General features: G+C 46.1%; 1 protein-coding gene across 1 annotated transcript in view; it reads left to right on the top strand.

The window, feature by feature from the left end:
- The window catches only part of LOC115122999 (filamin-C-like), a 94,281-nt gene extending 79,404 nt beyond the window's left edge, over window positions 1–14,877 (top strand). The window contains 27 exon segments of the mRNA XM_065008204.1: window positions 1,125–1,287; window positions 1,569–1,729; window positions 2,949–3,116; window positions 3,195–3,318; window positions 3,550–3,706; window positions 4,721–4,910; window positions 5,071–5,094; window positions 5,246–5,493; window positions 5,875–5,967; window positions 6,401–6,500; window positions 6,673–6,813; window positions 6,917–7,045; window positions 7,404–7,577; window positions 7,759–7,920; window positions 8,131–8,334; window positions 9,577–9,729; window positions 9,885–10,007; window positions 10,259–10,513; window positions 11,149–11,418; window positions 11,622–11,759; window positions 11,901–12,016; window positions 12,720–12,852; window positions 13,135–13,311; window positions 13,564–13,782; window positions 14,251–14,463; window positions 14,602–14,739; window positions 14,742–14,877. Coding sequence (XP_064864276.1) covers window positions 1,125–1,287; window positions 1,569–1,729; window positions 2,949–3,116; window positions 3,195–3,318; window positions 3,550–3,706; window positions 4,721–4,910; window positions 5,071–5,094; window positions 5,246–5,493; window positions 5,875–5,967; window positions 6,401–6,500; window positions 6,673–6,813; window positions 6,917–7,045; window positions 7,404–7,577; window positions 7,759–7,920; window positions 8,131–8,334; window positions 9,577–9,729; window positions 9,885–10,007; window positions 10,259–10,513; window positions 11,149–11,418; window positions 11,622–11,759; window positions 11,901–12,016; window positions 12,720–12,852; window positions 13,135–13,311; window positions 13,564–13,782; window positions 14,251–14,463; window positions 14,602–14,739; window positions 14,742–14,788 — 4,220 coding nt within the window. The 3' untranslated portion in view covers window positions 14,789–14,877.
- The last annotated feature ends 1,490 nt before the right edge of the window (window positions 14,878–16,367 follow it).

Genomic DNA, 16,367 nt, shown 5'->3' with positions numbered 1-16,367 from the left:
GAGGGAGTCTGGGTAGCCTTGGTGCTCACCCTGTTTGTGAATGTTTTTCCAGCGCCACATGTCGTAATTCCCAAAAAATAAACCTTGTGGCTTTCATAAAACTAACTGTTTTCCCTCCCCCTTAGCCAGGGGGAAAAGAGCTGAGCTCAGCTCTTCTGCCCTTCATGACTTTAACATACTCTAGCCTGCCAGGAAGCAGTGTGATTTCTCCCAGTGTAGGCCCCTTGGCCCATATTCACCAAGTGGCTATGAGTAGGAACACTGATATAGGATCAGTTTGGGGGGGTCTGATCGGAGATCAGCACTCCTACTGTGATATCATTTGTGTATACAGGCCCTGGCTGGAGATACGAGAGGACTTCGAGAGAAGTGGGAGGGGGTTGATGTAAATTTAGGCCCCGGCTGTTGAGGACACGAGGGGGAAAGAGAGCACACACGTTGAGATTACTTGGAAGAGGGAGAGAGAAGATGGGAGAGACACACAGAACAGAAAGAAAGAGGGAAGTTAAGGTAGAGAGGGGGAGAGAAAGAGTGATGAGCTAGGGAGAAAGACAGAAAGGGAGAAAGGCAAAAAAGAACATTATAACAATGAATGAATGGAAGCTGGAACTGAATCTGCTCCCAGAGAGAGAGAGAGGTGGAGGGAGGGAGGGATAGAGGGAGATAGAGAGGGAGATAGAGAGAGAGGTCTGGGGGAAGTAAGGTATTAGTAGCCGGTGACTGTCTACAGAGGGAGGGCAGATGGTTTTCCACTAATAGGGGATGCCTGTTACGTCCAGGCCTCAGCCCGCTGAATTGGGGACAGAAATACGCAACCTTGTGGCTCTCTGACATGGACTTTTCATAAAGAAAGTCACACACACACACACACACACACACACACACACACACACACACACACACACACACACACACAGTTTATTGTAGCAGTTTAGTAATCTAATCAGTGTTCCTCTAGCAATGGCCACAGTGATTCACTGTTGAGATTGTTTTTTTTGGTCACACTAGTTTCAAAAGAAAGTAGTCAAATGTGCTTTTGTGTGTGTGTGTGTGTGTGTGTGTGTGTGTGTGTGTGTGTGTGTGTATACTGTGTGTGTGTTCTCTCACTGCTTGTGTGTGTTCAGGGATGCACCTGATAGAGGTGCTGTATGATGATGTGGCGGTGCCTAACAGTCCGTTCCGTGTCCCGGTAACGGAGGGTTGTGACCCCAGCCGTGTCAGAGCCTACGGCCCTGGTCTGGAGGAGGGCCTGGTCAACAAACCCAACCGCTTCACCGTGGAAACCAGGTACTAACTTACTTACTTACTTAATCCTCATCATTACTATGTGGAACATAAGGCTTCCATCAGAGATTTACACTGCATCCTTCTGTCAATCTGTTCAGGTGGTACACACACTGGGGTGAAAATCAGATGGGTGAAATGGGGTATAAGTAGGGGGAGGAAGGTTAAATGGTGTGGCAAAAAACAACATCTCAGTTATGAGATACTGGAAAACATTATTCTCTCCTCCCTCTTCACCACCCCTCTCTCTTTCTGTCCCCCTCTCTCCCTCCCTCCCCCTCTAGGGGTGCTGGTACAGGGGGTCTGGGCCTGGCCATCGAGGGTCCATCAGAGGCTAAGATGTCCTGTAAGGACAATAAAGATGGCAGCTGCAGTGTGGAGTACATCCCCTTCACCCCGGGAGACTATGATGTCAACATTACCTTCGGAGGCTTGCCCATCCCAGGTACTTTATGATGTCACTTCTTCTGAGAGCCCCTTCACTTCCTGTTGGAAAGAATTTAAACTCTTCATGATTGGTTGATAAAGAGTGTTAGTGTCATGGAAGATGTTTTGATTGGTCTAGGCTTTCAAAAATGTATGCGTATCAATGTACACTAGACCTGTATATACCACATGCTATAAGTATGGAATGGGAATGTTTTGCTTGGTCAGAGAGGATGAGGTGAAGCGAGAGGTCTACTCCGCCCAAACTCTGTCCATGAAAATAAGCCCACGAAGTGAGGAGAGTCAATGAGAGAGTTTATCTCTAATTTGCTAGGTGAGGCTTATTTGATCAAATAGAAGTTTCGTAATGACAAGGTTGTTACTAATGAGGTTTGGCCGGGGTAGGCCATCATTGTAAATAAGAATTTGTTATTAATGAACTTGCCTAGTTAAACACTTTTTTTTAACGAAGTGAACGCAGGTGGCATTTTGGCAACTTTGGAAAATATTTTTTATTGGAGTTGTGCATGTCATAGAAATAGAGGAGTCATCATGGATATAACCAGTTTTAGCATGGACATTGCCATTGAGGGCTTCCCAATGACTGTATATATGAGTGGACAAAACCATTCATCACATGACACCATTCATTCCTATGTGAAGACTCAATAGTGCTTTGAAGCCAAATGAAGTCAGTTAAGATGACATCTCATAACATGCACAGTTTGAGCTACTCCAGGAAGTGATGTTGCAGGCTAACTCAGTGCTCCCCCTCAATGAGTAACTCAAGCTGAAGGCCGGCCGGGGTACTGGAGGCTGCCTTTTGCAACTAAATGACCCTTATAACTTCTTCTGTTTGCAATTTTAAAATAGTCGGTTCAAGGACATACATCTGTTTTATTAGAAGCAACTATGGTACTATGATTTTCTTTGAATTTCTATGGCCTGTTGTTCACACATATATCTGCTCTCTCTTTGGCTAGAATGGTCCCATCTGATCTCATCTTCTCTTGCCTGCCTTCCATATTTCAGGACATGTATTTCCATTGTTAGAGCTTTCAAATATATTGGCAATGAAGGGCCTGTATAAGACATGCTACAAGTATGTAATGAGAATGTTTTGCTTGGTCTGGGCTTTCAAAGAGGTACGTAAACAAATGAATACTCATCAATGTACACATGCAATATATACCTATACGTGTATAATTCCAATAGACTCCTGTCTGTGTGTGTTGCAGGGAGTCCCTTCCGTGTGCCAGTGAGAGAGCTGGTGGACCCAAGTAAGGTGAGGTGTTCAGGCCCAGGGCTGGGTAGTGGAGTCAGAGCCCGTGTTCTTCAGACCTTCACTGTGGACACCAGCAAGGCTGGCCTCGCCCCTCTGGGAGTGGTGCTGTACGGACCTACTGGTGAGAGAGAGAGAGACACCCCGACCCCTCCTTAAACTTTTCAGACTGTGGTCAATATTGAATTACTTCCCACTTCAGGAGTGGCTGAGCCAGTGAACATCACGGATAACGGAGACGGAACACACACAGCGACCTACACCCCGGCCAAGGACGGCCCGTACACCGTGTGTGTGAAGTACGCTGACCAGGAGGTCCCTCGCAGGTCAGAACAGCAGGAGGAGGAACCAAACTGTGATCACATGTTTCCATCAAATCTTTGTACTGAATACACAATGATTTCATCCCTCTGTCATTCTCTATTGTTCCTCTTTTCCTGTCCTGAAGTGGAAATTCAGTTGAACTGAAACATTTAAATCCTTGAGAGATTTAAATCTTGATCTTTCATAAACAATCCTTTCTTTCCAATTATGTTTTTTCTTTCTTCTCTCTGCAGTCCGTATAAGATCAAGACATTGCCTGCTCATGATGCCAGTAAGGTGCGTGCCAGTGGGCCAGGTTTGAATGCCCAGGGTGTGCCTGCCAGCCTGCCTGTGGAGTTCACCATCGATGCCCGCGATGCTGGCGAAGGCCTGCTCACTGTGCAGATACTGGTGAGTCACCTCCGCCTCCGTCACTTCCTCTCTACACAGGAAACTGTCATAGACTGTGAGCTCAGACATTCTCCTCCCTATTTACAAGAGAACCTCCATTTCTTTTTCTTTAACCTTAAGATGATAAACATTTCTTCAATCTTGCTGTTATGATTCATGCTTGTTACCAATTTCGACATTTCTACCTTATTTTCTTATTGTGTGTTTAATAAAAAACCCAAACACCAACTCCCATGTCAAGTCAGCCCCTCCCCCCATTCTACCCATTCCTTTCTCGCTGCCCCTCCCTGATCTGGGATGTGGTTGGGTTGTGGCTGTGACGTGTCTGCCTGTTGACTTGTCTGCAGGGTCCGGATGGGTCCAGGCGCGAGGCCTCAGTGTTTGTGGAGGACTGGGGCAGGAGGGTATGGGAGAAACATATAGTCAAGGGGACCATACCCTTCAGTATTCTTAAGAAAGGCTCCATAAGGCCTGCTCTCTTCTCTTTCACACTTCTCGCTGTCTGCCGTCTCCCCTCATCCTCTTGTTCCCTTTTCGTCCCCTTCTTCCCTAGTCCCCTCGTTCCTTTTCCCCTTGTCCTTTTTTGTACTTGCTGAGGACCCCGGGAGGAGTATTTTGTCTTCTCTATGTCTCCTTTCACTCTCTTCTCTTCCTACTGTGAGAGAGGAGAGAAGCCAGTCTATGTAGGAGAACAAGGGATTGTAGACCAGATAAAAAGGCATTGTAGACCAAAGTTAAAACAATGCATAAACAACGGATTAACTTGCTCCCTGACACTTCACTGAAACAAGTTCGGTGCTGTGACGAGTTGGGACAAAACCTGGAGGAGGAACTGGGAGGTACAGGGATCTCTTGGATGTTTGGAAGTGAACGGTTCTCCTAAACAGCAGTACACAGCCCATGAAAGACAAACATTCTCCATCCCCTCAATGTCCCTCCTCACCAGTCTGTGTGGACTGACCTCCATTGGGTTTGGCTAATTGGCTAATGTGGTTTGTATCCCTACACCTCTAGGACCCAGAAGGCAAGCCGAAAAAGGCCAACATCCGTGACAACAGAGATGGGACGTACACAGTGTCCTATGTACCAGACATGGCAGGGCGCTACACCATCACCATCAAGTATGGAGGAGATGAGATTCCCTACTCACCCTATCGTATCCATGCCCTGCCCACTGGAGACGCCAGCAAGTGTCTGGTCACAGGTCAGTGAGAGGACTACATGTAAATGTATATCTATATCCGTACTGTATGTATCTATGAAGAAAGGAAGGCCTGGATAATCATTGCTCTGATGAAGTAGCTTTGGTGGGTTTTAGCCCATGATGCCACATTAATGAGGCACCATTTACTTTCTATCTACAGTTTCCATTGGAGGACATGGATTGGGTGAGCATTTCTTAACATGATCATTCTTCTGAAAACGAGCATGTACACCAGTATATGTACAGCACATGATTATATTGACTTGATGTTTGTGATGACGGGATAGTTTCTGTAGTTCTGTATGGTCTCCTTACATGTCCATCATTCTCGACAGGTTCAGGCCTCGGACCCACCATCCAGATCGGCGAGGAGACCGTCATCACCGTGGACGCAAAAGCTGCTGGGAAGGGGAAGGTGACCTGTAAGGTGTCGACGCCAGATGGGGCCGAGCTAGACGTGGACGTGGTGGAGAATTCCGACGGAACGTTTGACATCTACTACACGGCTCCGGAACCCGGGAAATACGTCATCACCATCCGCTTTGGAGGAGAACACATTCCAAACAGCCCCTTCCACGTGGTGGTGAGTACTTTCTGATACTACAGTACACACGGAATCATGGGTACTGTAGTCCTTACCTGAATTTGTTGGGAAAGTGTCGTTTTTTTTGTCACAGTGTTGCCATAAATGTGTTTCATTCATTGAATGTCTTCTGTAACACTATGGTATGACACGATGTTGTGTGATCTCTGGGCTGGTTCAGATACAGTATGTTTGACTCATGTCATGTGACAGTACATGAGATGTGCATGGTTTGCTACTTACATGAGCCTACGCTAATCCTTGGAGGATTACTATAACTGTGTGTGCATGATGATTTGTAAGTTCCCCATAGAAATACGATGAGTAATTAGTCGATTTCTATGAAGTTTTCCTAAACGTGTGACTTACCCTCCCCACCAGGCCAGTGATACCATCCCTATAATAGAGGAACCGTGTGACAAGCTCCAGTTACAACAGCCCTACCAGGCCTACCAGGGCTACCCCCCTCACTGGGTATAAACCTGCCAGCACTTACCTCCACCTCACCTCCACCCTCTCCTTCAGCTTACCCACCTCCTTCATATCCCAACACCATGATTCCAACTTTGCTTTCCATATACATCTTAAAAACCTCTGTGTTGACAATCATTGTATGTCCACTTCATTTTTGTTTTGCTTGTCTCCTTTATGGCGACGGCCATTGATTTTGTATGTCTCTGTTTTGTGTGCATGAGTCGCTTTGCATTGCTTTGACTGTTTTTCTTTCAGCTTATCTTGATCATCTCTCAGGCCTTCAAAGCCTGGACTCTCACCTGTCCTGTCTGCCGAGAGTCAAGGCCTATGCCTTGGCTTGTGCTTTCACCTCCATCTCCTTGTACTATCCCTAAGCAGAGATATAGACCAGAATGCCAATGCTAATGTTAATTGAACCATTTCCCTTTCATAGGCCACAGAGGAGCCAGTCACCACCGGCGATATCATGGAGCCTATGCTCCGCCCCTTCAACCTGGTCATTCCGTTCACCGTTCAAAAGGGAGAGATCACAGGTGAGATTTAACTGATGTCTGACAGTGTGTGTGTGTGTGTGTGTGTGGTGTTTGCTGTGATATGTATGATAATAACTAACCTGTGTGTGTGTGTGTGTGTGTGTGTGTGTGTGTGTGTGTGTGTGTGTGTGTGTGTGTGTGTGTGTGTGTGTGTGTGTGTGTGTGTTTCCAGGTGAGGTGCGTATGCCCTCAGGTAAGACAGCCCGTCCTAACATCACAGACAACAAGGATGGGACAGTAACAGTGAAGTACGCCCCTACAGAGAAAGGCCTGCACGAGATGGACATCAAATATGATGGAAACCACATCCCAGGTACATATTGCATAGAGAAAAACACACACATACACACACACAAAGTCTAATTCCATACAGGAAGTAGATCCATAATATGCTGTTTCATGCTGTTCCATCACAGGAAGTCCCCTCCAGTTCTATGTAGATGCCATCAATAGTGGTCATGTGACAGCCTATGGTCCTGGTCTGAGTCACGGCATGGTCAACAAACCTGCCACCTTCACCATCGTCACCAAGGATGCAGGGGAAGGTAAGGAACTGAACCAAACAATACCGCACTGATTTGTGCCACTACTGTGTTATGGTCAAATTCTATCATGGTATTAAACATGGCATTCAACAATTCTCAAAGTCTTCAATTCCTTTCCCTTGCCTGATTTTAGTCCATCCCTCTCTCACCCTTTGTCTCCTCCTACATTCCTCCATCCCTATCTCACCCTTTGTCTCCTCCTACATTCCTCCATCCCTCTCTCACCCTTTGTCTCCTCCTACATTCCTCCATCCCTCTCTCACCCTTTGTCTCCTCCTACATTCCCCCATCTCTCCTCTCTTCTGCTATTCCTACTTTCTCTCTTCCTGTCTTTCTCTCTCTCTCCTCTCATGTCTAGGTGGTCTGTCTCTGGCAGTGGAGGGTCCCTCTAAGGCAGAGATCAACTGTAAGGACAACAAGGATGGAACCTGTACTGTGTCCTACCTTCCCACTGTGCCAGGAGACTACAACATCATCGTCAAGTTTGACAACAAACACATCGCCGGCAGCCCCTACACTGCCAAGATCACAGGTAATGGCTATGTGTGTGTGTGAGAGAGAGAGAGAGAGAGAGAGAGAGAGAGAGAGAGAGAGAGAGAGAGCATTTGTAATATGCAACAAGGCTAGAGCAAGATTTTATTCAAAAGTTGTATTCGTTTTCATTTTCTCTCCATCATTCTCTTTGTCCTTTTATGTCCTTCTCTCCCCTGTAGGAGACAACACTATGAGGACATCCCAGCTCAACGTTGGCACGGCAACAGACGTGTCATTGAAGATCTCAGAGACAGACTTGACCAGCCTGACAGCGAGCATCAGAGCACCGTCGGGCAACGAGGAACCCTGCCTTCTCAAGAGACTGCCCAATCGACACATTGGTGAGCCACTCACCAGGCCCGGGTCCCAAAGTTTATGAATCTATTATTTAGTCAGTAACACAAAGTTCTGTAAACCTCTTTTTTTTGTTTCGAAAGAGACCTGGTAAGATGGCAGCAAGGGTAAACGTCTGTATGTTTAAACCATAGAGGCACAGATATAGTCATTCCATGTATCTGATTGCATTCTCCTCTATCCGTCCTCCCCTCTAGGTATCTCATTCACTCCTAAGGAGGTAGGGGAGCATGTTGTGAGTGTGAAGAAGAATGGGACGCACGTGACCAACAGCCCCTTCAAGATCATGGTGGGTCAGTCAGAGATCGGTGACGCCAGCAAGGTCAAGGTGTTTGGCCAGGGACTGGTGGAGGGACACATCTTTGAGGTGGCTGAGTTCATAGTTGACACCAGGAACGCAGGTGAGGGTGTTTTCATTGGTATTCATTGCGACAAGTTACTATTGAACACAATAGGGGGTTAAGATAATATTCAACTTTAGACGTTCAGAAGTTTTAAGTTAGTAGTTTTTGCTGTGGGTGCACTGTAAAAGGGTTGCCGTGAATTTTGTCAGTAACTTGCAGGCAGCTCATTGTCAAGTAAGTTACTGTATTTCATATTGCAGTACACCTATTGTAATCGAAATACTCTATCAAAGCAAGCACTGCGTATTGACACACAGTACAATACCGTAGAATTGATTGTATTATACAGTAAAAAAGTAAATGCTACTGTAATCGTAATGAATGAATGGATGGATGAAATTTGTTGAGGGCATTAGGGTTTGTATTTGACAGTATTTGACTGTAATTACATGTGATTGGTGTAAAGAGGTTGGCTGCTACGTAGGTAATGTGTTTACTTTACAGCACATCAATGAATATTTGGTGTTTTATATCAGTTGCTCTTCTAGAGGTCTTAACAAAAGGCTTCCAAAATGGCAGTGAACACATGGCAAAACAGACCAAAAGGACATGGCAAAAGGCTCAATCATTAAGGTGTAAGACTTGCTGCCACTCCAATCTGTGCCCTATACCTTTTAAATTGATGGGGCACTAATACCACATGCAGGTTAAGTTAGTACAGCATTTTCACTAACGGGTGCAACAAATATAGCCTCTTACGCCTCAAATATGTTAATGAGACAGAATCAACAATGCAGTGCACGCACTAGTGGTCAAAAGCTTTTTGGCACTCCACAAATCCAGTACGGTACTGTATTCTGTGGGATAGAATTACAGTACACTTTAAAAAACTCAACTTGTTTTTACTGTGTTTTTTTTACAATAACATACTGTTATTTTTTTTACAGTAATTTACAAGTAACAAGCTGCCAGTAAGTTACTGTAAAAACAAGTTATGGTTTTTACAGTGTACCATTCAAAATACAGCAATAATTTCCCTGCCCACAAAATGTTCCCACAGTGGACCATCATTTACAGAATGCTGCAGTAAAATGTTTCACGTATTTTACTGTTAATAATACACAAAATGACTGTATAAATTACAGTTTTCCATTACAATGTGGATATGACTGGTGTAACCAACACTCACTGTGACATCTTTCTCCCCATCTTTCTCCTCTCTCATGTCTCACTATCTAATCTCTCTACTCTTCTCATGTCTCTCTCTCTCCCTCCCTCCCTCCCTCTTCTCTTTATCAGGTTATGGTGGTCTGGGTCTGTCTATCGAGGGTCCCAGTAAGGTGGATATTAACTGTGAGGATGTGGAGGATGGTACCTGTAAGGTGACCTACTGTCCCACTGAACCAGGAAATTACATCATCAACATCAAGTTCGCCGACCAGCACATTCCAGGTGAGTTCAGGGGGCCTACGGCGACCTCGGGTGTCTTACAACATGCCTGTATACAGTTCAGCTCCTATCTAAACAGACTTATCTTGCTATGGGTGGTCTTGCATTTTTTTGTCTGATTTGGGTTCCTGACTGGCTGTGATTGGTCTAACCCACAGGAAGTCCTTTCACAGTGAAGGTGTGTGGTGAGGGCAGGGTGAAGGAGAGCATCACCAGGAAGAGACATGCTCCATCCATTGCTACTGTGGGCAGCACCTGTAACCTCAACCTCAAAATACCAGGTGAAAACCGTTATGGTCTGTGTGTGGTCCAGGATTGGGATTCCAAAAAGCCCACTGGCTCTCCTCCTTTCTATCTACCATCCCTCCTTTTCTCTTGTCTTCCTCTCCTTGCACAGTCACATGCTTTCACATACCTTTAAGCTGTTGTGACCCCTTGCTTGGTCTTCCTACTGCATAGTTCTATTTTCATCTCTTGCTCTTTTTTCCTCCTTCCCTCCCTCCTCCTCCTTCCACCCTTCCTCCCTTTGTAGGTAATTGGTTCCAGATGGTGTCGGCCCAGGAGCGGCATACGCGCACGTTCACGCGCAGCAGTCACACGTACACGCGAACGGAGTGCACAGAGATTAGTAAGACAAGGGCGGGGGAGACCAAGCGGGAGGTGCGCGTGGAGGAGAGTACCCAGGTCGGGGGAGACCCTTTCAGGGACGTGTTTGGAGAGTTCCTGGGGAGTCAGAGTCTCACAGGCTTCAGTGGGATACCAGCCACTACCAGACAGTCTCAAGAGGGTGTGTGTGTGACACAAGAGGGTGTGTGAGGCCTGTCTAATGCCGATTAATTGATTCGGAATGTGTGTGTTTTGTGTTGAGTGTCTAGTTTGGCTATGCCTTTTTGTTTTAATCCAGACTAATACATAAGTTGAGTTGAATAAAAATAATAAAAAAATTGCATGATGCAATGACGTAAGTAACATGTCTGGATATGAATTAATGTGTGTGTCTTCGTGTGTGTTGAGTTGGGGAGTCGCTCCGTGTTCCTCCCAGATTGGAATTTATAGGAGGGTGTTTAAAGGAGAACGCAGAGCTGGAAAATCTGAGCAGTTCGTGGCTGTCACCCCTGTGACCCAGCCATCGTACTCTGACATCACACAAAGCCAGAGACTGATCCACACGCAGCTGTATCCAAATCTCAGTCTGACTAACTTCATACAGTCTCTCTGATTCTCTCTGATTCTCCACTACCGCTACTAACGACCTGATTGTTTGTGAACAGAGTGAAGAATATTTTGAAGTTTGTCTGAATCATTTCTCCTACTTCTGTCCTTCTCTCCTCCTCCTCTCTCTATTTCTTCTTCCCTCTCCCATATATTCCCCCCCCCTACTTTCGCTCTCTTTCCCTCTTTTTCTCTCCCTCCCCCCTTCAGGTGACCAGAGGACCCAGGAGATGACGGCCCAGGTGACCAGTCCGGGGGGTAAAACGGAGGACGCAGAGATCATCGACGGCGAGGACAGCACCTACAGCGTCCGCTTCATCCCACAGGAGATGGGTCCCCACACGGTCAACGTCAAGTACCGGGGCCAGCACGTCCCCGGGAGCCCCTTCCAGTTCACTGTGGGGCCCCTGGGAGAGGGAGGGGCACACAAGGTCCGGGCTGGGGGCACGGGGCTGGATAGAGGAGTGGCAGGAGTGGCAGGTAGGTTGGCTGAGGGGGGCAGTAGAGCTCTCTTAGAAAGTGATAGGCAGGGTTTGAAGCTTCTGAATAGGAGAGCCTTGCCTTGTAAGTCATTCACTAAATGTAGGGCTATATTGGGCTTTTGATAAAGATAATGAAACTATTCATATGCGTCTTTCCCTTTTGTATATACTGTATCACTGACTGTCTGTGTTCCTCTGTAGCTGAGTTTAGTATCTGGACCAGAGAGGCTGGAGCAGGAGGTCTGTCCATCGCTGTAGAGGGGCCCAGTAAGGCAGAGATCACCTTTGAAGACAGGAAGGATGGATCCTGTGGAGTGGCCTATGTGGTGCAGGAGCCAGGTCAGACCAACATATTATACACGCTACATTCATCTAACGTACACAACAACATACTGGATATATTCTACACCTGAAATCACAAGGTTGACTATGTGTTCTCTCTCTCTCTCTCTCTCTCTCTCTCTCTCTCTCTCTCTCCAGGTGACTATGAGGTGTCCATTAAGTTTAATGATGAGCACATCCCAGACAGTCCCTTTATAGTCCCCATCGCCACTCTGTCTGATAACGCACGCCGCCTTACAGTCACCAGCCTACAGGTTAGAGCACACACACACACACACACACACACACACACACACACACACACACACACACACACACACACACACACACACACACACATATATATATATATATATATATATATATATATTAACACTCCAGACTCTGACATTGCACAAGCATTTCGCTACACCCACAATAACATCTACTAAATATGTGTATGCGACCAATAACATTTGATTTGATTTGACACTGGATGCTGAGGTTGCTGACCTTATTCTGATGTCTATCATTATTAGCACCTTCATTACCGAGGACTGGAATGGTATTATACAGAGAGCAGAGTTCACTGCTGTATGAACAGACACACCTGTCATAACCTCTTCTTCATTTAAACCAGAGACGGAAGGTCATCTATATTTGAGTTGTAAATTCATTTAGATTAGCTATGAATAGTTTGATTAGTGGATACATTGGTCAGGCTACTCTGAAATCTATATGCAGGCAGTGTGTGTGTGTGTGTGTGTGTGTGTGTGTGTGTGTGTGTGTGTGTGTGTGTGTGTGTGTGTGTGTGTGTGTGTGTGTTCAGGTTGTGTGTGTTCAGGTTGGGGGTGAGATGGTTGGATAATTATTATTAGCTGATTCTGCTATAGAGGAAATGTGTTACCCCACACCCTGTCATCAGTCTGACCACATGGGGCTTATTAGATCATTGACCTTTAACCTTTGTGATTGAAGGAGATGGGATTGAAGGTGGGCCAGGAGGCGTCGTTCGCGGTGCAGTTGAACGGGGCGAGGGGGTTGATAGATGCTAAGGTTCACACCCCGTCCGGAGCAGTAGAGGAGTGTTATGTTACTGAGCTGGACAGCGGTAAGACATAGCACTGAACAAACTGACAATACAACAACTCACAACTACACAGTACAGAAAATATCTAAGGTACTGCCCTTTCCACCAGATCGATTCAATTCCTTTGATAATGAAGTGTTTTACAGTAGAGGGCTAGTACAACCAAAGCACCAGGTGCTCATCCTACAATATGAATACCTTCATCTCAATTGCATGTCTTGCTAAATGAAAGGTTCAGTAAGTAAATTGTGAATATTGTAAAATGTCGGCCATTTTAACCTTCCCCTTCCTGTTCCCCTGCAGACCAGCACGCCATCCGGTTTATCCCGAGGGAGAACGGAGTCCACTCCATCGAAGTGCGTTTCAACGGGAGCCACATTCCCGGTAGTCCCTTCAAGATCCGCGTGGGAGAGATTGGACAGGTCGGAGACCCGGGAATGGTGTCTGCCTTCGGACCTGGGCTGGAAGGAGGAACCACAGGTATGAGGAACATTGTGTTGTAACCACACAAACACATACAATAAGGTAGACAAATATGGTATATGTTTATGAGAATTTTAACAGAGTTCAGTAATTAGGTCATTTCAAATACCCAAAGAAGGCCGATAGGCTACTGTATGGAAAAATACACAAAATGTTTAAATGACCAATGCTGGCTCACTCTTCTAATTCACCTCTGATTGGATGTTTGGATGTTTTCCCTGTCCATCTCTATCCCCTCCCCTCCTGTAGGCGTGGCATCAGATTTTGTAGTGAACACGTGTAATGCGGGGTCGGGTGCTCTGTCAGTGACCATTGATGGGCCGTCCAAGGTCAAGATGGACTGTCAGGATTGTCCCGAGGGTTACAAGGTCACTTACACACCCATGGCCCCCGGCAGCTATCTCATCACCATCAAATACGGAGGACCATCCCACATCGTAGGCAGCCCCTTCAAGGCTAAAGTCACAGGTAAGTCCTCTATAGAGCAACGCTATCCAGACACTAACGTTTCAGTGTTGAGTCTAGAATGTGTTGATAGAGATGGCAAGTGTGTGTGTGTGTGTGTGTGTGTGTGTGTGTGTACTGGTCTACTAAAGAGTCCTCAGACCTTGTGGAGGCTTGGTGTAATGAGTTGGAAGAGTCCCTAGCCTCTACACACTCCTATTATGTTGGACATTCTGTACTTGTCCAGAGGGCTCCTAAGCTGTGTGTGTTTATGCTTTATATGAGGAGAGATTATGCAACACGCCAGTTCTTGTAGATCTTACGCAACCCCTCTTATGCAACCCCACTCTCTCTTCTTTCTCTCTCTCTCTCTCTCTCTCTCTCTCTCTCTCTCTCTCTCTCTCTCTTTCTCTCCACTCTCGCTCGCTCCCTCTCCCTCCCTCCTCCCTCCTCCGTCTCTCTCTCTCTCTGTCTCTCTCTCTCTCTCTCTAGGTGCTCGTCTCTCTGGTGGTCACAGTCTACATGAAACTTCGTCCGTACTTGTGGAGACAGTAACCAAGTCGTTGTCGTCGTCATCGTCGATGGGCGTGGCCTATGGCCCTAAGTTCTCTTCGGATGCCAGTAAGGTGGTCTCCCGGGGCGCTGGCCTATCAAAGGCCTTTGTAGGGCAGAAGAACACCTTCACAGTGGACTGCAGCAATGCAGGTGAGACGCGATGGTCACACACATGCGCAGACACACACATGCAGACAGACACGAGTACAAATGCACCCACATACAAAGTATACACACGCAGATACACTCACACAAATACTTAATGTTGCCGTATTTCTTCCCCTATAGGAACAAACATGTTGATGGTGGGGGTACATGGACCCAAGACCCCGTGTGAAGAGGTCTATGTTAAACATCTGGGAAACAGGATGTACAACGTCACCTACACCGTCAAAGAACAGGGCAACTACATCCTCATCGTCAAATGGGGGATGAAAATGTCCCTGGCAGCCCCTTCCATGTCACCGTCCCCTAAGACTCATCCATCCCCTGTACAACCCCCTGCTGTATCCCAGAATGGACTAGTCCAACACCCCAACAGACACACTAAAGATGCAAAGACTTTTTCAGTCTGTCCAGAGGGTGGGGGGGGGGGGAATTTACCCATCATGCATTGTGCCACATTTCTCTGATAACTCATCCAGGCGACATCACAAAATCTGAGGTGCCAATCATCCTATGTCTGCGCCGCCCCACCAACTAGCCACCCTGTTGCTGTTTACTTTCAATGAGAGGGAATGTACAAAGAGGTCAAATCATGTGTTCTGTCTGTATCAGCCTATGCTAGTATTTTCAGAGTACAAACACAGTATGCAGTCACTACCATGTGCTTTTTAGCTAGTCCCCCAATGCTGTCCCACACTGCCTGTACTGGCCTGGTCAAAATGGCTGCCTTACATGAGGGAAGATGGCTGTGACGTCACTGTCTGGGTCACTGACAGACAGAGAGGAGTTATTTACCTTTATTTATTCAGTCCTTTTATTTTCTTTGACAGAAAATGGTCTTATATTGTTTCAAAGGAGAAGATTTCAGTCGATCTTAGAAACTATTCTCCCTCATACCGGACCGTCCTGTGTCATTACGGGTGTTACCATGGACACAGAGATGTGGTTGGCCAAGGATTTTGTACTGAGGAAGAGGGTACGGCGTAGCAATCGGTTTATCGTGTGAATGTTTCATTAAGAAGTCCACAGAGAGATGCTACAGTGGAACAGCATCATAGAGTGACATTTTATAGTGATTTTATATGTAAGAAAATGAACAGAAAAAAACTCTTCATTGTTTGATATACTAACCTTCTGTTTGGCAAGGATGTGCAGCCACAATAAAATGTTTAACTGCTGACTTACCACTGAAAAGCAAAAATGTGTTGTCTTGCGTCTTAATTTAAAGTGTGTGTTAGTATATTTAGTTGTAACCAAAGGTGGTCCTCTGTAGCTCAGTTGGTAGAGCATGGCGCTTCTAACGCCAGAGTCGTGGGTTTAATTCCCAGGACCACCCATACGTGTAATGTAAGCACACATGACTGTAAGTGATGTTGGATAAATGCGCCCACTAAATGGCATGTGTTGTTATTTTAGCATTTTAGCATTTTGTAATTCTGTACAACAGTACCACTTGCTGGTGATAATGGGCTATTACAGATGGTTGGTGAAATCACTTAAAACAGTTAAAACAGTGATTCCAAACTCAGGTCCTCCAGACCCTCCAACAGTACACATTTTCATTGTAGCCCTGGATAAACACAGTTGAATCAGGTGTGTTTGTCCAGGGTTACAATATGAATGTGTACTGTTGGGGTTACTGGAGGACCAGGGTTGGGAATCCCTGAGGTAAAATTTACCTCAATGTAAAGTGTTACCTGATTTTCTTATGGTCCTTAGGAAAACTGTAGCATCATACAGAGCTTTTTCCTGTACTTCCTCCGTAAATATACGGACTACAGGAATGTCCCCTCTCTGCCTGAGGGCAATATTACCACTGTGGGACTCTAATGGACCCCTTGATCCAGTGTAATCACGTTGTCATTACAGACCAGTGGGGGTTAAACCCG

Source organism: Oncorhynchus nerka, linkage group LG23 (assembly GCF_034236695.1).
Source record: "Oncorhynchus nerka isolate Pitt River linkage group LG23, Oner_Uvic_2.0, whole genome shotgun sequence".
Classification (NCBI taxonomy): Eukaryota; Metazoa; Chordata; class Actinopteri; order Salmoniformes; family Salmonidae; genus Oncorhynchus; species Oncorhynchus nerka.
Note: the sequence above shows the minus strand (reverse complement) of the source record. Positions and strands in the feature narration are given on the sequence as shown.